Here is a 24,073-nt window from a genome sequence, read left to right as displayed (position 1 = left end):
CTGTCTACTTCCCAGAATTAAGGCATTTGAAAAACAGAAGAAAATTGGCAGGGTAAAACCCAGCCTAACCTAGGTAACGAGTGTAAGCTCTTGGCTGCCGATGCCAGCTTCGCCCACTCTCGCTCCATGGTATGCGTTATCAGCATGGGCCAGTCAGGCTTCTCTCTAGGGACTCGACTGCAAACCTGGTACAACTGCGTAACCTATGGATAGCGAAGTAGGCCTCGCGCTGGTTTACGTCAGCAGGATATTGTCCGATTCAGCCTGACTCAACAGAGTGTTGACATTGACGACCCAAGCATCACATCATCTATCCCTGGACTGAGGAAGTGAACCACAATTAAGCCGTTAAGCGCCTTATAGCAGCTGCTGGTCAAGCTTCCCCTGATGGGGCTGGGACAGGTAGGTCACCGCCGCTTGCGGCGGGCGCTAGCCTGCCACTGATTATTATTTGTTGTTGGCCGTCATTGCACCTGCCACCGCTTCGGTGGTGGTGGACGACGGCTGTTGTTGCGGCGCACATCTTTCTCTCCCTCTTCTTTTTTCTTTCTTGTCTATTTTCTCTTCTGTCCGCACGAGGCAGCGGAGATGGCTCAGGTACAGAGCCGTAGCAGGCCCGTGCATTTTCTTTTCTTTCTTCCTACAGCCACAACAACAACAATGGCGACGAGGCGGAGGAGGAGCGATGCTCTGGGCCCGTATTCCGAGTTTGCGTCGTTATCGAAGTGTCGCTATCTCACGTGACCTCCAGTCATCCGAGTGGAAATCCACCAATCAGATTACTCGAGGTCAGGGATATATATATCGACACTTTCGATAACTACGCAAACTCGGAATACGGGTCCTGGTTCGGCAGGTGTAGATGCGAATTGCACTCATGCGAACATAATTCATTTCAGAATAGCATGAGCTGCCTGCCGCGCGGGTGTTCAAGATATCATGATGTTTGACTGCTGAGTATATAGTATCGAGGACGGTGTACGTACGCCGTGGTCGTGGGATCGAACCCCTTACTACTGCGATCAATTGGTGTGATATCTCGATTAATGACTCCGAGGCGGTAAAAAATAAAATTAGTTCGGAAGTGATGTATACATAGTTAATTGCAGGGCTCTAGAAATACTGCGCTTAATTGTTTCCTTGAGTTCTCAATGCCTCCTTTCACTTTTTCATATCGAAACCTCCCTAGCTGTTCCTATCCGCGCGGCTTTCTATCACGGCGCGCATTTGCCAAGTCACGGCCGGTCTCGAGGGAGAGAGCGCTAGCGCGCGCCCTCTCCCTCGAGACTGGCCGTGGCTAAGTTTGGTTCTTGGGAAGAATAAGGAACTCTACTCCAATGCCTCCAGCATCGGGACATCGAATCAATCAACGCGGAGAAGCAATTCCCGTTCAATTTCTTTTTTTCTTTTCCTTTACTTTATTCCTCACTTCATTACGCGGGGAAGCTATTTCGGTGCGAGATCGATGCGTTGACACGGCCGCAGCCACGGCCACCGCGTTGAGTAGTTTCGGAAAATGCCGCAAGGTGAAGTTCGCCGCTCATCCTTCCCCATTCTGTTTTTCGCACTCACCCTCTGCACATAGCACGTTTTCTTTCCGTGCGTTTCATTTCCCTCTGCTTTCGGTCTCCGGACGGAGAAAACAGGATCTGGAGGTTCGTGCCGCTCTGTCATGTCAAGCAAATGTTGTGCTGCAGCAGTGATTCCGAAACCCTTGAGGACTGCAGGGAAGATCCGGCACCAGGGAACTGCAGTCTCGTAAACATGTCACGAATCGGGAGGCCAGGCACCGGACTCTACGAGATGCTGAAAGGAATGATCCGCGCGAATGTCGAATACTTCAGAGATGTTGAGTCCGATACGGGACGTAAGATCCTTGCGCACCTAAACTCGATGCAGGAACTGTTGCATTGTATTGAAAGCTCTGCCTACAGAATCCGTAGCTCTGCGCATTTATTTGACTTTGATTCTGAGACGCCTGCAAATGGCTTTCGAAGCATCATTACAGTGGCGGACAGGTTCATTCTGCTCGCCACCAAGCTGTGTAGAGCATTGCACATTAAGCGTAGTTCACCGTTTTTTCGAGGGGAGAGCTTCGCCAAGGAATTGGATGAGCACGTCGGCGTCTTGCGCGGCATCAAAGCTGGAACTTCCATTTTGGAGCAAATGATGGAGCACACGGAGAAAGGGAGCCTGTTCGTTGACGAGAGCATGACGTTTAATGACTTGTTCACGGAGTTTGACAGCTTCGACCCCACAAGCTTCTACGGCCGCTGCATGGGATTCTACGTAAGTGATGTGTGGGCGCAATGTTAGTACCGGCGGTGATCTTATGTTACGGACGGACACATTCAGTTTCCTTTAATTTTCCTCAGCTCTTCTGCGAGGAGATGTTGTCCTTGATAATTCTCGAATGCCAGCTACATCTGACGAAAGCTTGTGTTCAAAAAGCATGCACGCTCTCATGTTCGGAGTCGGAGTCTTCGCTGTTCTTGGTTAATTATTCAACACCTGCTAGGAAAAGTTCCTTGTCACGTACTGAAACACGTACGAACGTCACTAGACTAATCGCTCAGGGTAATAGTTACCTCGCTTCTCTAGAATGAGTGATAAATGGTCCGGCTTTTCCCCGCATATCATGCAGAATTCTAATTGGATGCGCTTTCGGTCAGAGTCTAATCCGCCTCATGTTGAAATGCGCTTAGCGTAAACGGATCCAACGTGAACTAATTTGCGGTGGTTTCTTAAGCTTGGTTTTTGTATGCATTTTTGAAACTTTTGGCGAGTGTGGAGTTGGCCTTAGTTGCTCTAAGTAATTTGCCAAAGATTACAAGCAGCATTTTAATATCAGTATCTGTACTTGATCAGAAAATCGCCTCTTGCTACTTTTGTCATATTGGAAGATGTCTTTGCCCTGGCCAGACTGTCAGTATTTGGGTTTAAAACGGATGAGTAGATTTTCAGGTTGTTTGCCCAGTATCTAGCCGTATGTACTGTGAGTTGTGCTATCTTGTGATTTCTGCATTGGCCACCATGCTCATATTTGTGTTCCCACCCATTCCCTAGTCAAATATTGCTATCATTGAAAGCAGTCCGTATCTTTTGTTGGATTGTGCTGGCACCGTAGTAACTGCTGCGCTTTTACTTGCTTAGAACACAATTGTGAAGATTTTGCCAAATTCCTGTGTACTTCAGAGGCTTTGAAATCAGTTTCTGTTATCCGAGTGAAATATTTATATATTTATTCAGTTCAGTTCAGTCTCTTCGTGACCCTATGGACCATATCACACCATGCTTTCCGGTCTCTCACTGTCTTCCTAACATCACATAACTTCATCTGGAGTGCCTCGAGGATGCCATGTAACCATCGCGTTCGCTGCCTACCCCTTCTCCGGTGACCCTCAACTTTTCCTAACATCAAATCTTTCTCCAACGACTCCTCTCTTCTCATCAGATGACCAAAGTAGCTGAGCTTTAACTTTAGAATTTGACCCTCCAATGAGCAGTCAGGGTTTATGGTCGAGAGTATCGACTGATTTGATCTTCTGGCCGTCCAAGGAACTCAGTACTCTTAACTATATTGCCTGTATGCCATTGTCGTAGGAGATTTTAAATACAGGGGGCCACAAAGTGGAATACATAAGTGAATGTAATGTATAAGCGTTGGAAAACATCAATAGGGGAAAACAAAACTAACAAATCATACAGTAACTCGTTGAATAATAATAAAATAGAAGTGAGAAATGAATAACATTCAGTGAATAAGACTCTCAGGTGAATTTTCAATACTAGATGCAGCCATCACTTTATTAAGGAGCTCATTCAAATCTCTAATTGTGGGACGAAAAATATATATTTAGAAACTTTATTGATAAGCTCAAGTTTTATTAGCATGGTCTCTGGTAGATGAGACATAATGCAGCTCAGTAAACGGTGTTTTATCAATACCAGTTTTATTTTCATTTATACTGTGAAAAATTTCAGTCTTAGGATTTTTTTGTGCAAAAAGAGAGTTTTGTAGCCCAATCCTTCTTGTATTTCAGGTCATCTGACAGTGAAATTATAATTTCCTGATCAAGCTGCTTGTTTCTGCACATATTCTATTTTATCTATGAGGTTTTTTGTGTGCGATGTGAGTGCCAGGTTGTACACGCATAATCTAATATAAGCCCAACTCTAGTAGATACAAATTTGGCTTCAGTGATGATAGAGGATCCTTTATATTTTGTTAGAAAAAGTGAAGGACATTGTAAGCTTTTGCAGTAATTAAGTCGACATGATTAGACCAGTTCAGCGTCTCAGAAAACGGGTATTTGGCATGTTCTGTGGTATTGAATGCAATATTATGTATATTAAGCTGGAGAACCTTTTTTTTTTTTATGTGTGAACTGTACAGGATAACATTTTCCAATATTCGGAGTCATTTGCCACCGGCTGCACCAGATGGACACTTCTACTAGGTCATGCGACAAAAAAACACATATCAGCATACACTAGCAGTAGATTTAAGGCCTACTACTGTATCATTATTATGAACAATAAAAGTGTTCCAGGTACAGAGCCTTGAGGCACTCCCAATAATACATGCATTGGACCCAATGTCACCCCATTTAGAACAACTTGTTTATGTGTAAGTCTTCTTTACGTAGCCTAGAATATGTTGAGGAATGCTCACGAATGGTAATTTAAAGCGAAGCTGATTATGCAAGATGACAAAATGCTTTCCGCGAGCCAAGAAAAAGCACGTCTATTTGTTCTGTATAGTCCAAGCTGGCTGCAATGTTGTGCATAAATTCCATTAGTTGTGTTACACATGAAAAACTAGATCAAAACTCAAGAAGAAAAGTTATATTTTCTTTAAAATGCTTCGTTAGATTAGAGTAGAGGACATGCTCGGGTATCTTGTTGCAAATTAATTATAAAGATACTGGACTGTAATTGCATCCCTACGTGTGTACAGTCACCTTCTTTAAATACCGGCATAACGCTGGCTGTTTTCCCAATCGTTGAGTAGCTTTCGAATTTCTAGTGTTGTCGCTACCATAATATGTCCGTCAGCATTTACGAGTACTGCAGAAACCTGCATTTTGCGAACCCACTTCTTATGTAACACCCTCAAGCGGGGTCTTTAAGGAAAATAGAATGACGATGGTGATGATTGCTGCAAGATTATATTTTCGTAAGTGCCGACTGTACCTAGAGTGATAGTGTAGCCTTGGGCATAGCACACAAAATATGAACACAGCAATCAGATATTATAGTGGGAGGCAGAGCTGGCCCACATGGGTCTCTCTGAGCAGCGCAGCCTGCTCACCAGGGCCCGGGAGACAGCCCAGGCCAATGGTATCCTGGACTGAGGAAACCACCCACGCTATTTCGTTAAACAATTAAAGTTTACTCTCTCTCTCTCTCTCTCTCAGATTTTATAGGGGGCTACGTTAGAAAGAAAATTTTTTCTTCCTTTCCATATGCCCTTCAATGGAAATTATGGAGCCTTATTGCGTCTGTGCGAGTTACATACAACGCAGCGTTAAATATCAAGCAGTACGTTTTAGATATGTCAAAATTAAAATTTTTTGATAGCTACCATCATTCATAAACTCTTGGCTGTATAGGTGTATGTGTTGGTTATGGGTTCATTCCTGTTCTGGGACTAAAACATTTCCACACTGTATTTTATCAAACTGCGGAAGATGGAAGTGAACATTGATTATAGTATAGGTATACTTCAGTGCTTGATTGCTCATGTTTACATATTGTCAATACAGTTGGTTGAACTGTCGCAATAGATTGATAGCTGGCACTTCCATTTCAGCGCTGGGTGCGGTGCCCTCATTTTGATTTTGGAAATGAAATGTAAGCCTGCTTGTGCACTTAGCTTCCTTTTCATGCTAGAGATAACTGGCGGGTTGAAATGAATCTGGAGTCATTCATCATTATCTGAGTATGTTTAATCAGCAAATCCTTTATTTACAAGTAATCAACGGTTACATGGAATCTGCGATTTTGCGGTGGGTGAACTCGTGTGCAGCCCTGTTGGCACATGGGCTGCACGGTGCAAACAGCACTTTCATATCTTTCTTCCAGTTCTGTGATGCCATTAGGAAAACGCTTCGCAAGGGTCATGCAGTGTTGTCAGCATACAGGGACCACTATTACCAGTCCGGCAGTGGCTTTGGAAGCACCACAGCACTGATCTGGAGGTTTGGGAAGTACAGCATGGATTCTGAGCTGAGAGCCAAGCAGATGGTGGAAATGCGCAAGAATGTCCATACTGATTTCCTCAAAGCCATGTGGTCACTCAATGAGCAGGTCCTTCTCAAGGTATGGGTTCTCTCTCAACAGCGAGCTGCTCTTAATCTGACCTGGGGCACTTGCAGTTATTTTTCTTTTCTGGCTATTTCAATAGATGTGCAGAGAAACAGTTGTCATTTTTGTTGAGAACTCCTAGCACAAATAGCCTTTGTCTTTAATGCCTTGTAACAACAAATTCATTTGTGGCAGGCATTTGAATTTGTTCCTTGGGAAAGCAGGTAGCAAGTACTAGGAGCACAATGTGAATCACTGCTGTAATGCTGGCGTAGAGATGGAATTGCTTGGTCTTACTTTAAGGAGTTGTTAGTTATCCATTTTGTATGAGTTTTCTTTCTTTATGCTTCCTTTCATGAGTAACACTTTATCCTTTATTGCTGGCCTGTAGAAAGTGAACAAGCTTATCTCTTCATCGCTTCAAGTTTGCTGTGATGTGGTGGTTCCTCTGGAGCGCCTAAGTCTGCCTAAAATTGACGAGCCATCCACTGTGGTGGAAATCCCGATTCCTTCTGCTCATGGCCCTCCAGCTCCCATACGATGTCGACTCCTGTCGTCTGCTGTTAGAGAAGGAATGGTAAGGGGCCGCCATTCTTTTAATTGTTTGCAATGAGTTGTTTCTGTCTAAGTGAAATTTATGCTAGATAAGCTATGACTGCTACCCTGTGTGCACAACTTCTCTAACCGTTGTGAGCATGCACGGAGGTTTGAGTTGGCACGCTGCCATTATTGTTTATGCATAAGTTCAAGTCCCGTGACACCATTGCAGGATGTCAGGACTGTGCTGTCAGTAAATATGCATGTTCTCTCTGTTTGAATTCTATTGTCAATTCATTCGGCACGCACTTGGCTTCTGCCACAGGTAGAGTAAGATATAAGGATAGCGCCGTCAAAACACATTAGTTTTGCTGTGAGATCTTGTTTGTTTTGCCAGGAAGGTTCCGGTTCAATCAGATGTGGTGCAGGCATGTGACAGAGCACCTCTTATCCGTGCCGGCAACTTTCACCTTTAGATAATAAGCAGTACATACTTGGCATGATCTGAAGGTCTGAGCTCATTCTCGCTTTGCTCTGTTTGTCTTCAGCAATCACTGTTGCCAAGCAACCTTGTCAACTCTGGGGATGTCCTGCCCCCGTCTCATGGCCTCATATTGCATTTTCATGGAGGTGGTTTCATTGCACAATCTGCTGAGTCCCACGAGGTGTGTGTGCACGAAGCAAACCCTTTACTACACATTTAAATATTTCATGTTCACTTTTGTATTTAGATATATTGAATGTTACCTCTGTAGTATAAAAGTTAGATGTGTTGGGTACCTTAGGAGGTCTCAAATATAAAATTGTCTCATGGTTTCATGGCACAAAGATGAATAAATTTGAAAACTATGTGTTCTTGGTTATTTACTGCTGTGTATGAGCTATGTACATGTGTAAATGAAGTTTGCTTCGGTGCAGGAAGCATTGTCTGCCTTTAAAAGAGTTAATAGGTATATGTTATCACTTTTTTTATGAAAGGACTTGTTGCATTGAGAAGTTGGTTGCAAATAAAGAAAGATTTATTCTGAGGATCACATCTTTCTGATTTTGCTGTTCTGATGGATTTGTTGCGAGCAGGCTTGGCTTTATCGTAGAATCACAAAGCATAATAAAGGAATAACAGGTGACACATGCAAATGTAAAAATAGGTACAGGTATTAAATACCTGCGCAGAAAAAAAATTAAAGGAAACCCCTGCAGAGCTTATGGCTGTGTGGAAGTGCAGTGATTGGGATATCTCACTGCAGTGTATAAATGCTTGAGTACACTTCATGGCATAAAATCTTTATTTATGACTACAGCCTTATGAACCTTTTAATTTATTGCCAGTTACACATACCACCTGTATATTGAAATATTTTAAATTGAGCATGTGAAAAGCATTCATGGGGCTTGAGGGTGAAGAATTCCCACCAAGGAAAATCTTATGCAGTTATGTATATGTTTACTTTTTGCTTTGAGAAAACAAAAGTTCAGTTTGATGTAAGGACTGTATATACTGTATATAATTTTGTATATAATATACTGTATATAATTTTCCTTGTGCTGCCAACTTGAATTCTGGAAAGTAGCTAACTTTTTGACTCCGGTAGTGCAGGTGGGTGAATACTGCCTGAAAACCCATGCGTTAAGTATGCATATTGTGGGTAAGGAATTGTGTCGTGCATGACACAAGTTCTTGCTTAATTTTTTTATAGTTATAATTTTATTTCTGGAAACCTTGACCCCTTATAAAGGGTTATCTCAACTTATGAAAAAGAGTGAAGAGTTGGCAAGAGCTCTTTTTCTTTTTGCATACTGAGTTCAATTTGTTTGGCTCATTTTTAGACAAAAACTTTATACACGGTGAAGTGCTTAAAAAAATTCAGTGCTGGTTACCCTGGCCAAACTGCAACGTATTTAGTTTTCAGTAGCATTTGTTGCTGTGCTCTTAACATGAACCTTACCCAGATATACCTGAAAGATTGGGCCCGACTGGTCAATGTGCCAATTCTCTCGGTGGACTACTCCTTGGCTCCGGAAAGCCCATACCCTAGAGCCTTGGAAGAAGTGACTTTTGTATATGGCTGGGCTCTCAACAACTGCCACAAGTTGGGTGCGTATGTACATGTCCCTCTGTGTTTGTTTCTCTCTCGGGTATTGCTGCACAAATGAATAAATGCTTTTAACTCTCAATATACAGCTTCTCATCCTGTGCAAATTGGGCTTCAATGAAGCATGAAAGGCATAGTATGAATTCAGTCTTGCGCAGTAAGAAAGTTGAAGAATAGTGACATTAAAGTGAGCTTTGCGGTACAGATGGTTTGAAAAGTATGTTTTTCCTAGTTTTTTAAAAGGTTGTGTTAATGGAGGTTTCAAATGTGAGGCTTGCACCAATCAGAACTTTGCTAAGTGGCAAGCCATTTGGTTTAGGCTTGGAGCTTGATGGAAGCTTAGGCGCATTGGTCATGATGAAAGAATATCGGCTCTAATGAACCCGAGCTCTTTGGTGCAGTGCCAGGTGGTGCTAAAGATGTGCACTGCACAGGATCTCACATATGTGCTCAGCAATTTGACATAAATGAGCACTTGGTTCACTGCTTCATCGAGTCAAGACTTTTCCTTTCTTTGTTAGTGTGTAAACTCGGCTCCAGGCACCGGCCATGTAGCCAAGCGCAGGCCCAAAAGACTAGGTGCCCGCTTCCCCAAAATAAATGTCCTGGAAGTGCTTGCATTGTTCAAGCACTACTATGTACCCCTTCATGCATTTTGCAACTGAAAGAAATACAGCACTCTGCTCCCCCTCGTCCCTCCCCCTTAAAGAAAAACTAAATCTGAAGATACATGCTAGACAGGGGTCAGCATAATGGCCTTGACGAAATATATTTTACATAATTGACAGCCATGTGTCTTTCATGGCAAGCACTGCTGAATTCTATTGCTATTGGTGTACAGTGGTTGTTCTCTTATCTTCCATGAAGCATGTTTCCTGTGCATGAGTGCTATCTGTGGGCGAAGTATCTGGTAAATAGGTGGTCAGGCTGCTCTAGCAAGGTATGGGATGCATTTAAACACATTTGGCATTGTTCAGCACGTGTTGGTGCAAGGTACTCTCTTGCAACCATTCTGGTTTGCCAACTGTCAAACTAATGGTTTCAGTAATGCGGTTGTGCTTGCTACTTTTCCTTTATTGTATTATATTAGAGCATTAAGGTGTTCTTTTAAACCAAACATTTTGTTTCAGAGCAGTGATTGGTCACTTTGATTCTTGCAAAACTTTGCTCCCTGTTTTCTCATTCTTTGCTTGCTAGATCATTGTATTTATGTGCGTGCATGTACATGTGTGTATGTTTTTGTTTTTTTTTTGCATGCTTTGCATGGTATTGAGGAAGTTTAATGCTAGTCTCCCAGTGCAAGTTCCAGTTGGTCGAAGTTTCCAACCTTGCACATGTTTACTGTTGCAAGCCTTCAGTATCTCACGTCTTCATGGATTTTTGCCGGGTCAATATTTAAGTACCATGCATATTGCAGAGCATATAGTAAACCTGAATAGTTCAATCTTGTCTAACCTTCTGTTAATGTTTTTCACCTCCTTATCACTTTCAGCTTTTTGCATAAGTCTGACCATATCATGGTAAAAACAGTGAAATAAACAGCGAAATAATTTTTCAGAGGATCGGGATGCATATCGTGTGTGCTTCTGGAAGGAAAATATTGTTCTGAAACCTGCATAAACAGAGCCGACATAGCGTTCCTGGTAATCTGAAATGCGGTTCATAGACCTCTTTTGTTTCTCCCTTATCACGTCTCAGGTACCAACTACAAATAAGGAGAAATGTGGAATATACTTTGGTTTTTGTTCTCTTGTTGCACTTGGCACTTTTTTTTTTTTTTTTTTTTCATTGTTCTGCCGCCTGAGATCAGATTACTCTTGAAAAAGTAATCAAGAGTATCGCAATGTCTTATACTTGTGGGGGATGTGGCTTGTAGGTCTAATGAGATGTCAATGTTTTGGTTAACAGAGCCTCTAGCAGAGTATGTTTAGTAAGTCTCACACCAAAACACAGAAATAAAGCATCAAGTTTGCTTGGATTAAAATTCATATTTCTAGATCAAGCGGAGCAGCAGAGGACAGTGCCCCTCTCATAGGATGTTCTTCATGGCAGAGGAATTGCAGAATAGCCGTAGAGTTGGGGCCATGCTGGAATGCAAACTATATTTGCAATTATCTTCTATAGCAATGATTCTCATTGAGAAGCTTTAATTAATTAATTGGTTTACAGAAAAGGAAAGGCACAGTATTTGTCACACTTCGTGGACACCTGAGCGGCACCATATGGGAAGGGAGGAAAGTGGTAGTGAAAGCGGAAAGAAAGAAAGGCCATAGTGGAGGGCTACAGAGTAATTCCGACCACCTGTCACCTGGGGACCTTATCTTATAAGGGGGGCAAAGGAAGAGCTTCAGTATCTTATTTTCTGCCCTGTTTCCTTCACATGAGTTAACCTGGATTTTTATATTCTGTTCAAGGTAAATCTTTGTGATGTTATTTTTATAAACAGTGCTGTTGTCCCATTTCATTTATTGACCTGGATGGCCGATAAAGCTGAAGCATGCTGTATGGAAAATATCTAATTTTGCATATCGAGAATATATATTAACATTTGTGGCCACACTTTGTACTACCTGTGCTTTACTTTTTCTCTGACAGTTTATCTGAGGAGTAAATGTAGCCTTATCTTTTATCTGGTTCCCTTTGTATTGGGATAAGTGGAGCAGTTGAGCCTGTGTTATCAGCTGACATGTCCCATAGGGGCTGCAAGCAGATGCACTTCAGCAAGGTTTTCTACAAAGGCAGGAAACTGATAAAGACATTGCAATCTACTAAGGAGTGAATGACACAAAATGTGTCTGAGCACATTTTGCCTCTAATTGGCTGATAAACTTGACAGTAGAAATGCTGGGCAATAATCTGGTATGTGGCCTGAGTTGAGTCAATGGCACTATGGGTCAGAAAACTGTGAGACAAGCTGACATGTGAGGAGTTCCTTGCTCTGTATAAGTGGCAGCTTTTTTTTTATTTCTTTAAAAAGGGAGAATTAAGAGTTAACAGCATTTATCTAAATTTTAAGCACCATTTTCTTGTAGCTGCATTTATATATGTTTTTTGTAATTCCTCCCCTTTTTTTCTTTTAAAGTAACATAGTGAATCCATAGCAGCTGATGGAATTTATGGTTCTTTCTAGAATTTGGTTTTGTGACCTTTTCTTAACTTGCAACCTTAGCAAAGTCTGACATGAAAACTTCTTTAATTTTGGAGTATGTTAAACTCTGTGAATAAAGAGCCACTGAAATTTCTGCTCTATTGACTGTTGAAGGTGATGCTTACTTTTAAATCACACCAGTAGGAAACCTCTCAGTGATACGAGTAGTACTGATAAATTTTGAGATTTCAGGCCTGCTAAGTTTATTGAAAGCATTAGTCATTGTGCCTATCTTTGAGTGATGAAAGCTTTTGTAAACTTTATGATCATTACAATTACAAGCTTTTTGATGCTTATGTTTTGAAGAGTAAAATAGAAATAATTTAGTTGTGGAGATATCAAATATTGCAGCTGTGCTGCTATTTTTGTTAACTTCACGGCTGTTTTAAAGCTGGCTCTCTAGTAATTCAGTAAAAATTGAACAATAGAAATTGCATGTTTGTTGCCACATCCTGGAAAAGATTCGCAAAATGCTCACTATGCTTCACACAGACTGCATGCAACCGCTCTGTCCAGTCATATTCTTCAATGCCATTCGCAGTATGCCGTTGCCCAATTCCTGTGGCAGGCTTACACGAGCTGAAGTGTGCCACTGAGCCTAATGGAACTTACACTGCAGAAACACGTTTTAAACACCAAGTCCAGAGCCAAAGAATTTTTCAGGAATGCTTTTACATCAGAATTATGCATAAGTTATGCCTACCTGACTTCTGTTTTTGTCTCAGGTTGGTGTGTCCTACTCATTTTCTCAGCTATTGCTGCTCTCAGTCGAAGGATGACGTTCGAAATCTCCCTGCACCGCCTCGTTGGGGGATGAACGATGGGCTCCCATTGCCTGTCGTCCCACCTCTCTCTGTCTTCGCTCTATAAATTCCTGCGTTGCGGACGTGATACACAACACTGCATTTGCATATATCAGTCCAGGTAACATCACCGACTTCCATATGGTGCACAGTACTTCTATCCTAATGAATGACCACAGTGCCTTGGCTCTGAGGACACTCTGGTTGCGTACCGCCTTTGCACGGAAGCCGTTCCCGTAATCTGCCAGGTAGGTGTGCTGCGTCGTGAGGTCTATTTCGAAGTACCTGTAGGTTCAAGCCAACAGGATGTTACGCTTTTGTAGCAGTAGCTTCGGTTCCACGGCTGCCTTGACATGGGACCATCACAGTACTGCACTCTTCCTTGGCTGTTTTTCCAGGTGTTGCCCTCCAAGACATATGCACTGAAAGGTGACACGTGCAAGGGCGGCAAAAACAGCAAGCTGTGCCTCACTGTGTTTTTGTGAGCCAACACGAATGGGAGTGACAAGTGCTCGCATTTGTCATTGGGAAGTCGAAAAATCCCCGCTGCTCTCAAACATGAAAGTTTTTTGCCTGCCTCCGAACGTTGCGGCAGGCTTGCAGCCCATGGACCCCGGTGTGATTTTACCCCGGCCAATTTTAAGGTGACATATCGTCGCCTGAGCAAGTTAGTCTTGTTAATGGACATAGCCGCGCGTTCAAGAAGCAGGGAGCAGCCAGACTTGAAAATCAATCTGCTGATGGCAGTGCAGTATATATTTGGTGCTTGGTCCAAAGTTGGCGCTCCTGCAGTGCGGAACTGCTTTAGGAAAGCGTGCTTTTTCCGAGGCAGGAGTGGCAGGAGGCAGGAGTAGGCCCTGCATTTGATTCAGTCCCTCCGGGGCTTCGATTTTGCGAGGGACCTTCCACTGCACTACGTGGAGTACCTAGATGCCATGGAGAAGGATGTTGGCAAAGTTCCCACCGATGAAGCGATGCCAGAACGTTCGTTCGCAGTCGATGAGGATGCTTCACGACTCGAAGAGTTTCTTCATGCGGACGATGCATTAGTAACATCAGAAGTTTTCACTGATGAGACGATCGCCACGAGCGTGTTTGAATCAGACAGGATGCGGACGATGCATTGGTAACATCAGAACTTTTCACTGATGGGACGATCGCCGCGAACGTGTTTAAATCGGGCAGAAATGACAATAGCAGCGATTGCGCAGTAGGGCAAGCTGCCTCAGCGTTGTCTTCGCAGGAGGCCCTGCATTTGATTCAGTTCCTCCGGGGCTTCGATTTTGCGAGGGACCTTCCACTGCACTACGTGGGGTACCTAGATGCCATGGAGAAGGATGTTGACAAGCTTTGCGTGAGGCAAGCAAGGCTGACGAACATAGGGTTTTCTCGTGCAAGCCAGTGAGAAGCATGTGTGCGAGATGCTTGTGGCAATTTCACCCCAGCGTTTCTTCAGAATTTCTCAAGCTGAGAGGTGGCCACGGCAACCTTCTCGTATTTTTTACAAGGCCCCTTTCGGGGCCACCAAAACGATGCCTCGGCGGAGCTCGCATGTCATTTGCCGTTCGTGACCCCTCTTTGCAGTTGTTACGCTTTTTTTCGTGCAACCCGTTTGTACAGGTCTCTGAGGGTTAGTGGGGAGTGGCTGCTTTTAACCTCATTGGAATGGCTGCTGCTTTTGCCACATATTCTCCTTTCGTGCTGTTCACAGCATTTTGTTCCTTCTGTGCTCCTTGGGTCAATAACAGAAAAAATGACACCAAGAAGAGGAAGAAATAGTATCAGGCAGTATCAGATAGCATGATGGTCGGAAACACATTCCCAACTTGTGAAGTTTTCTTGGCAACATCAGCTGTCTCTGTTTGGCTTTTTTCAGTAAGGTCCCACATTCTAATCACAAACAGACCATTATCGTTGAAAACGGAGCAGTTGTAACCTTGAAAAAATTGAAGACACCCAGCAGCGGCCGACTTCACATTGAAACTGCATGTGCCAACACCATTTTTTGAGCATGCAACTTAGAGGCTATAAGGACACACAACCATTCACTTGACAACAGCAGTCGCGGGGTCTTGTTCGCCATAGAGGTCACGAGTTTGGAGGGGCAGGAATGTTTTTTAATGTAATTTTTTTACTTACAAATGTGTATTTTGCTGCGTGACAAATGTCAGCGTGACCAAAAAAAAAAGTAGAGCCTGATAACCAACTGCTACGAACAACGGTATTCAGCTGGAGTTGTCCTCTGTCTCTCTTTTATACCCAGAAGCTGCGTGTAGGATGTGATGGAAGCCGCATTTGGCAGCTCTGGATTAGTTTCAGATTCTCGAGGTTCTTTAAAGTACACGGATGTAGCACAGGGCACGAGCATTTTTGCATTTTTCCTCCACTAGTGGAGTGGCTGCTACAGTCGCCTTCTAGCCCCAACATGCCAGCCCTAGCAGACAGAGTTGTGACCCCCAACCCGTGCTGAGAAAAGTCACCACTGTGGCGGGTTCCGGCTAGAGAGGCCAAACACCGAGTTACGTACTCGAACAGAGTTTATTGTGCTCGAGTACACGGCAAGACACAACACTCAAATACAACCGCCTTAGAGAGCGAACGTCCCGCTCGTGTACGGGGATGAAATAAACTACCTAATGGGGAAGTGCACACAAGGAGGTGATAGGAGTGTTCTGCTCACCTGGCATGTCTCCGCGCCCACGGCTCGTTGCGGTAGGTGCGCACAAGTACCGGGCGATTCTCAGTGACGGCGGTGGTCTCCTCGGCGGAAATCATGAACTGCGTGCTTTTGCGCTCAACCGCCGAAAAGCCCTGACCGAGTTGCGACAGATGCACTCCTCGACTCTGACCAGGGAGAAGAGGCCTCCGGGTTATGCCGGGAGGAAAGAAGGAAGCCAGCGGTGGGGGTGACCAGCGTACCCTCTCCTCGCGGTCCTCCTTAACAGCCTGCGTAATCTCGCACGTTAATTATGCGGTCATTATAAGGGGGGCAGGGGATTGTAAATTCCCGCAAAGAATGATGCTTATTCTGCAAACAGTGCCTTTCATTCAGAATTACCGACTTTCCAACCAGAGGTTGAGACGGGTGTGATTAGGAGAGGGAAGGGGAGGGAAGCATTCGGGTGTCGGAAATTAGAATGCAGTAAGAATTAAAAACAAGATTGTTTCGAGTATGTCATTTCATTTTTTTTTTTTAATGGTTTAAATTAACATTTCTTTATTGTACTTGCCACGCATTCTGCCTTTACACATTTAGATGTACACATTTAATTTTAGTATCGTCTTACAATTGTGCTTCACCCGATCATTTGACGCTCAGAACACATCTTGCTTGAGCATGTGGACAAGGGAACCCTGGCATTTATGATGGAAGTTGAGCTTGACTTAGAGCCAAGCCATAGCCCAGTCCTCTCATATCCTAGTTCTCTCCTCGGTCCACAAATCTTTCAAACTTCCCACAGGTAACATTGCGGCTTGACGTCCATGTTATTCACGTTTGATGTGCCGCAAGTATTCGTTAGCCTTAGCAGATCTAAATTGTGGAGAAATGTCAAACTTGGACAGGACACGTCTAAGAAATTCCACAAAATCCAGGACAGATTGCAACCCTAGCTTCATTATTGCTTTGTTTTCTGCTTGGCCTCGTGACATGCAATTTACTAAGGCACCTGATTCATTAGGTCTGCTATTAGTAAATGCGCAAGTAATAGAGAGATGAAAAAATTCTGCCATGGCTCGGCTTTGTGCACCATCAACACACCAGTGAAGTTTTACGACATGGAACTGCTAATTTGTGCCAGTGCAGTTCAGTAAAGAGGTGTTAGTGTTCTTCGAAGACTGTGGACCTTAACCTCAGACCTTCATGTTGCTCATAGTGTGCTGTGTTCCTATCTCAGCCTGTGAAAGCTGTTTGAAAAGCGGATCACTCTTGACGTGCCTTGCAGGTTGGACTGGTGAGCGCATATGCTTGGCAGGAGACAGTGCGGGTGGAAATTTGTGCCTCGTGCTGTCCCTGAAGATGCTGCAGCTGCAGTTGCGCTGCCCTGATGCTATGTTTTGCGCCTACACGCCAGTCATGCTCAATGCCCACCCGTCTCCGTCCAAAGTGCTCACGTGCATGGACCCGCTCATACCGCTCGAGTTCCTTCTCACTTGCGTCCATGGTGAGTTCTCGGAAACTGTGCATGTTTAGAGAAGCTGAGACTACTGTCAGCGAAAGATAAGTGAAGCTATCCTAGGTATGGCAAAAATGCATCTAGTGCCAACCCCTTGCTATATTTTCGAAGGAGCCGTTCTTTGTTTTGTGCATTCTCTCCATAACTATTCCCAACCAGTCAAGTTTGCATCGTGCCTTTGATTCCCCTAGTCAAGCTGTGATATTTTAAAACCGAACCTTTGTAGAGCAGATATAGTTGCATTAGAGAGAGCTCTAAGCAGTAGATTTAAATGTTATTGTGCTAACTGTGCCATGTTGAATACGTCTGTGGTTTTAGGGGTCAGAAGTATGTCAAACATGTCAGCATTTTAAGTATGTCAATGTGTTAAGTGCACCAATGTGTTTGTGTTTTTGGGCTGCTGCAGTTCACAAGATTACAGCTACAGGAGCTCTAATGCATCTGAAGCAATGCTATTACGTAGTGTTGCTGAACAGCTTTGTGCAGTACCAAATAGGGCCATGCTACTAACGGGGCACCATTTAATGCTTGGCTTGCGTCTGCCATCAGGCATAAGGCAGGCTGGCCTTTGATCTTGCTTGTTTACAAAAATCGCTGAAAAAAAATAGTGTACGGCTTTACATGTGCATAGGACAAGCTATACACGAGCTATAATATACACCTGTGTATCAACTGCTTTTCCTAAAATCTGTGTGCCAGCATCATTTTTTTGTGTTTTACGGCAAAAAAACTGTGATGCTGTAATTGAGGAGCAGTGTTTGACAACTTTAGCTTTGCATAGCAGAACCCAGATTATACCTGCAGCATATTGGTTTTCTATCCTCATTAGCGCTGAAATTGCGCAGTCTTTTGTTTAACCATGGCATTTGTAATTACACCCATTAGAATGGCAGTGACATGATAATGGCCCTGCTCAACAAACAAAAAACTAAACCAGTCGTTATGCTTTCGTGCTATTTCACACGAAAGTGTAAGGAGTGTGTTGTTGAAATTGTTCAGACATTCTAGTCGGTAAGCTTTGGTGCGTATGCCCTAGTGACATATTTTGTGTCACTTGATTTATTGAGGAACTTTCTCACAGTCTGCACAAAGCAAAACCTTTGCAACTGCTGAAACAGCAGAATGCATGGTTAGGTGGATTTGTAAAGTCCTGTGCATCATGGCCGTGCAAGAATGGGGCCTTGTTTTGTGAGTAGAAATAAGCGCCAGCTGCAGAAACACTTTTCTGCTGTTGTACTTCCTTATGTAGATCAGATATAAAACCCTTTTGTTAAGTGACAACCAAGTACTGTAATAAGGAGCCAGTTAGCCATGAATAATGTTTGAACGAGGAACGTAGCATTGAGACAGCGCATAGAACTTGTAAGTGAACCGGCAAAACGAGCGCAGCTGGCAGACAAGCTTGTTTGTGATCATCTGTCAAACTGTCCTAATAGTATGAATATGATGGCGTCACATTGGATAACGGAAATTCTTCATGCTGGTATCATTTTATGGTTTGTCTTCATGCGGTGTCTTATGATGTGATTTTGTTTGATTCCAAAGCATGAAAATAAAATTAACAAAATATTAGCTTTAGCGGTGTTACGTGCATAGCTGTCCACATTATTGTATGGAATACTATCAGCTGATGACACACATAAGTAGAGAGCTAAGAACTGCTGAGCTGACACAAAGGAAAGCATAGGGAATTATATATATATTTTTTTTTAGGTTCAAATCTCACTGGCATCACGTGGTAGTTTTTTCTTACACTTTCTAGTCAATTATCTCCCTGATTAATTATTAGTTCACATTTATAAGCCATAACGAAGCTCCTCAATCTCCCTATATCAGCTGATAAAACTTGTGTTACATTGAGTGAATGACGCTGCTAGTTCTTTGCAAGCACCTCTGTCCGGTCAATTCAGAATTTCAGGAATACCTTGCAGATAAAATAGCAAAATAAATGCTGGCAATTAATTATTCATATTGCTCACCAGTGGCACAAGTTTAGCAGATGCTGCCCAGCTGCAGCTTCGCTCAGAGCCATCAAGTCATTGCACAATTTCTCAACGTCCTCTCCTGGCGACCATTTTTTTTTCTCATACCATCATCATGCGGCCCTTAGCAAAGAATTTTGAGTATATTTTTTGTGTTCAAGTGTGGGTTTGGGGTTATGAGGTTTTCGTCACTGCAATGGTTTTTCAGTGTCTGTCACTTCTACTGGTTTACGAGGATAAAGCATGTGTGTGATCCTTTTCTTGTCTCATATGTTACAGCATACGTTGGTGTGGAGTCACCTGATAAAAAGCCAGACACAAGTGACTCACATGATGCTCACAGAGAAGCAGCAATGGCAACATCATTAGTGAGTGATGGGAAGTTTAGTAAGGACGCAAATGAAATGCCGCAAATGGGGAACAGCCCGTCACCAGATCAGCCATCCATGGAAATGCCAAGGGAAACAGCACCGCTGTCTCAAGACGTCGCCAAATTCAGAAGGCCAGATGACTCGCTCAAAAACGGTACAGAGCACACCTCTGTAGAAGCCACAAATGGTCTGGAACTCTGTGCTGAAGAGGAGCACGTAATATTTGAGATTCCTTCTGATCTCTCATCATCCCTGCGACGGAAAGCAGCAGAAATGAGCAAGCAAAGCTTGGAAAAAGTCGCTGGTTCTTCTAGGAGGCGACTGCCCAAGACTCGTCGTGAGGAATTGCCCTGGTTCCATCCGGAGAACCCGATTCGCCTGCAGACACTGGAAGCACTGGTAGCACGAGCCGAGGACCCGCTGATGACTCCATACCTGGCTTCGGATGAGTTGCTGAGCAAGATGCCACCGACCTACTTTTTGGTGAGCTCCAATTTCTAGCAGAGTAAATGGTTGTGCTTCGCTAAGGTTTGCCCAGATTTCATTGTCACAGATGAATTTTTCATACGGAGGCGAATTTGCTGAAAACCACATCACGTACTAGTGCTGAAAACTTGCTTCGGCAGATGAAAAAGACAAATTAGTATTCATGCATTGTAGGCTGCATGCAAACATATGTGCACTGTAGGGATGCACTAAATGCAAGCAGCATAATTGGAAGATATGATTTCAGATGGAATAAATGCTTTGTAATGAGGCGGATTAAGCAATTCGCTCTACAGTAGTTTTACTGACACATTGTTGCTGCCAAAGCTGGCATTTCTCAGAGAAGGCGCGAGCTTCTTCGTCTTCGCCACTTTGTCGTCTTCTTCATCTTCGCGTTTTCCTCTTCTCGCAAATTCAGCCATCCGTCCTACAATACCCCCGCTTGAAAAGACGCCATCCTGGTGGCTTAAGGGGAAGACACGATCGCGGGGTCGAAGTAGGGCTTTAGGTGATCGATGTGGACGATTTCACGTCCTCTGCGACAGAGATCCGTGGGAAGCGTTAGGGGCTTGACAAGATAATTAATGGGGGATGTTGAAGTACACGATAAGGGCCCTGATACCTACTTAGAAGCTTGGTCGACTGGCCTGAGCTTGAAGAGGGAACCCATGGCCACACCAAGGAGTCTTGACGATAAGCAGGCGGTAGACATGTAGAAGCGGGGCGACCTAAGACAACTGTCGAGCCACCTCCTCTTCCAGTACAAACTGCTGAATTTGCTGGAGAAGCATTGCGCGATCTTGAGGCGAGGCGGGAAGATCCAGAGTCGAAACGACGTCTTCCGAGAAAATGCTACGGCGCGTTATGAGACGCTGTTTTCAGAGCTCGTCATAACTTTGACAAAAAGGGATGACATCGGAAATGGTTTGTGGACTCTTGGCGGTCAACATCAGATATATGTCATCGTCAATCCCCTTGAGGACATGCTTGATCTTGTCTTCCTCATTCATTGATGGATTGAGGCGTTTACGTAGGTCAACAACATCCTCAATATAGCTGGCAAAGGTTTCGCCTTTTTGCTGAGCCCGAGATCCCAACCATTGTTCGGCGCGAAGTTTCTGAACAGCGGGACGGCCGAAAACCTCGGTGAGGCTAGTTTTGAAGATCACCCAAGTAGAAATAGCTTCGTAGTTTCAAAACCACCAGTTCGCAACATCAGACAAATAGAAGGTGACGTTGGTGAGTTTAACGCTGTCATCTTACTTATTGTAGGCACTCTCTCGTTCGTAGGAGGTCAGCCAGTCCTCCACGTCTGTGTCATCCATGCGACTGAAGATGGGTGGATCTCGCTGCCGCGCTGGCCTTGAACAGATGATGGTACTGGGAAAAGGCGGGCCATGTTGAGCTGTGGTGTCAGTCATAGTGATTCAGTTACATCTGCGCTGGCGTACCTAATTACTTTTTACTGGCGATCGCGACGTCAGTGATATGCAGGTCACATACTGCTACTCACTGCTTGCAGTGCGTAGCACACGACTTGCGATCACTGTGTTGGCGATGTACTGGCTAGCACCGACTGCTCAAGGGTGCAGTAGTTACATGTTTTATCATCCGTAATGGTGCAGGAGAGGTTTTGCAACATTCGACATGCTGCACATTACACACAGTGCACTCCGACTGCATTCAAGTCATACTGAAATTCATTCTAACAGTGTTTGTATCGTCAAGCTTCTGTCCTCAGTATCACTTTGAAAGTGCAATGGTTGCACCTCGCAAATGATGACGAACTCATTCTGTACTTTTGCGCTTTGTTTTCAGTCACTCGTTTGTGCGACTGAGAATTCTTTAATTGATTGCACAGACTGCACAATCTGTGCAATGATTTGCAGTGATTTGTCTGCAGTTGCTTTTTATTTTTAATCTTTTTTTTTTTTTTTGTCGTGCTTTGCTTTTAGTGCCTTCACCTTGACCCTACCCTAGACGACATGGTCATGTTTGCCAAGAAGCTCCGTGACCTGGGCTGCCAGATAACCGTCAAAGTGCTGGACTACCTGCCACACGGTTTTCTCAATCTTTTTCCCCGTGGACACGAAGCTCAGGAAGGGATCCAGTGCTGTGTCAACATGCTGAGGTCTGCCCTCCAGATGGAGACACTGGGCGAAAAATGAGTATTTTTGATATGCTCGCTATTATATAGCTTGGCAGGCACAGCATTGTGCATTAGTCAAGTTGGCACTTAATTTTCTCAGAGAATTCATATACAATGGAGGGCGAACAGAAGATATATATATATATATATATATATATATATATATATATATATATATATATATATATATATATATATATATATATATATATACACATATATACATACGCATGGTTTATAATTTACCAGCATGCGATGCCTTTAATGGACTATGGTATTTACAGCCGTCATATCATTGTTGACAATTTACAAACAAAACTATGCATTTTCTTTAAGATGCCGAAAATAGTTGGAGGTTTATTATAACAGTAGCATTGTGGCCATTGTAATGGGTAGGCGTGCTTCTTACCTGAAAGAAAAGGCTTACCTATTGCTGCTGGAGGGTGTTGCTATTAACAGGGTGTCGTATAATAATGCCTTACCACTTGATAATGCCTGAAAGCTGCTGCTTGGGACGTCGCATCCTTCTCGCTGGTTTCTTGAGTTATGGCTGGATGACCGTTCCGTATAATTGGCGATGATCTTGTCAAGAGGCTTGCCTCGCTGACAGCTGTTACACCGCGTGATTTCTGGCAGTGTTTTGTGTGAAGGAGACAGCACACGCATTATCTGTTTTATTTTATTAGCAAAATAATTTTATTCTTTGAACAGTCGGTATACAACTCATGTACATACATAACATTTTGTGTTATGTGACATTCGTTGCACTCGTGGCAAATATCTTAACCGGCACTTTCGTTTTGAGAAGTGTTGTCTACGGGTCAACGTAAAACCTTTGTCGTTCTATGTTACCTTGTTGAAGATATGTGTTATTATGAGCGAGTTGAAGATGCCATATCCCACCAAAAAACACTTGTTCCTTTTCTATGGTGTTGACATAGTCGAGCACATTTTATTTTTTTCTGTATATTTAGCCATCCCTTTCTTGTGTGTCATGTTCTGTTCCTGACAACTTTGCGTGTCGTTTGATGTTGGTGGTAGTTCACTTAGTCTCACACTCACTCATACTTTTGTATGTTTGACAACACAGAATAAATGCATAGTGTTTAGATATTCATAGCTTTTTGCCTGTGAATTGTAGTGAAAGAAAGGGACATCATAAAAATACGCTCATAGAGTACACTTGCAGGAGGGCCGTCCAGTGCTGCACAATAAAATTAGCATTTATGATGGAAAAGAATGTTCTTGTTAAGGATATATTAACTCACTGCCAAATTGCTACATAATAGTGCGTAAAATTTAGAACTTTATACATTTGGGTATGTGCAGGTTGTGAATTGAATGTCGGGTTTACACAAAGAAAGCCTCGTTCGGTGATTCAATTTGGTTTATCGTCACATTTTTTTTAGCATCTTGATAGCCGTCTCATGCTATTTGAACTTTTGGAAAGCAGTGCTCAATACACAACAAACCAGAGGTTATGGTTAACATTTGTGACAATTCAGAATTATTTTCTCTTTCTTGGCCTTGAACCATTGACGTCAAATATTGCAGTTCTTGTGGTGACTCTATGCCTTTTCGACTCTTTAGCCTTTAACCTGTTTTTCATATTGTCCCTCTCCCTTTCCCAATGTTAGTGTTGCAATCGTGCTGACGCATTACTACTAAATATGGCTGGTCACAGTTCTTTGTATTTTCTTACTATTACATGAAATGAGCAACACACAGTCAGTATTACATTTTGCTCAAAGTTGTGCTCAAAGAGCGCAGTGCACTTTCAGCATGGCAGGTTACTTTCTGTATGTACACTAGGTCTACTTAGCTAACATTAGTTTGTTGCTTGCACAGCCAAAACGATATCTCCTGATTTCGTGGGGGAGCGTATTGTGCAGAGTATTTGTTGTATTCAAAGATGTGGGTTTTTTTTGTACTTTGAGAGGTGTATAAAGTGTCCAAACACTCCTTTACCCAGGTGTCCATAGTTATTTTGCGTGATGTGTTTTGCTGACCGTAAAGACAC

The 24,073-nt window shown here is 43.3% G+C and overlaps 1 protein-coding gene across 1 annotated transcript; it reads left to right on the top strand.

Annotated features, from left to right (window-relative positions):
• Positions 1–1,607: 1,607 nt before the first annotated feature.
• Positions 1,608–24,020, top strand: LOC146186573 (hormone-sensitive lipase-like). The gene is made up of 8 exons (XM_084607285.1): positions 1,608–2,289; positions 6,088–6,324; positions 6,701–6,886; positions 7,395–7,511; positions 8,797–8,941; positions 16,835–17,053; positions 19,327–19,901; positions 21,860–24,020. Exons 1-8 carry the CDS (start codon positions 1,684–1,686, stop codon positions 22,070–22,072), a joined length of 2,298 nt encoding a protein of 765 aa, XP_084463411.1. The 5' UTR covers positions 1,608–1,683; the 3' UTR covers positions 22,073–24,020.
• Positions 24,021–24,073: the final 53 nt, after the last annotated feature.

The sequence above is a fragment of the Amblyomma maculatum genome, chromosome 6 (assembly GCF_055883805.1).
Source record: "Amblyomma maculatum isolate TAMU_Amacu chromosome 6, ASM5588380v1, whole genome shotgun sequence".
NCBI lineage: Eukaryota > Metazoa > Arthropoda > Arachnida > Ixodida > Ixodidae > Amblyomma > Amblyomma maculatum.
This window is presented reverse-complemented; position numbering and strand designations above follow the sequence as displayed.

What these genes read in the sequence shown, in the direction of transcription:
- LOC146186573 (XM_084607285.1), top strand. Translation starts at nt 1,684, where the DNA reads ATGTTGTGCTGCAGCAGTGATTCCGAAACCCTTGAGGACTGCAGGGAA. An exon ending in ATGAGCAGGTCCTTCTCAAG is followed by an intron (nt 6,325 to 6,700) that starts GTATGGGTTCTC and finishes GCTGGCCTGTAG; the next exon opens with AAAGTGAACAAGCTTATCTC. An exon ending in AATCTGCTGAGTCCCACGAG is followed by an intron (nt 7,512 to 8,796) that starts GTGTGTGTGCAC and finishes AACCTTACCCAG; the next exon opens with ATATACCTGAAAGATTGGGC.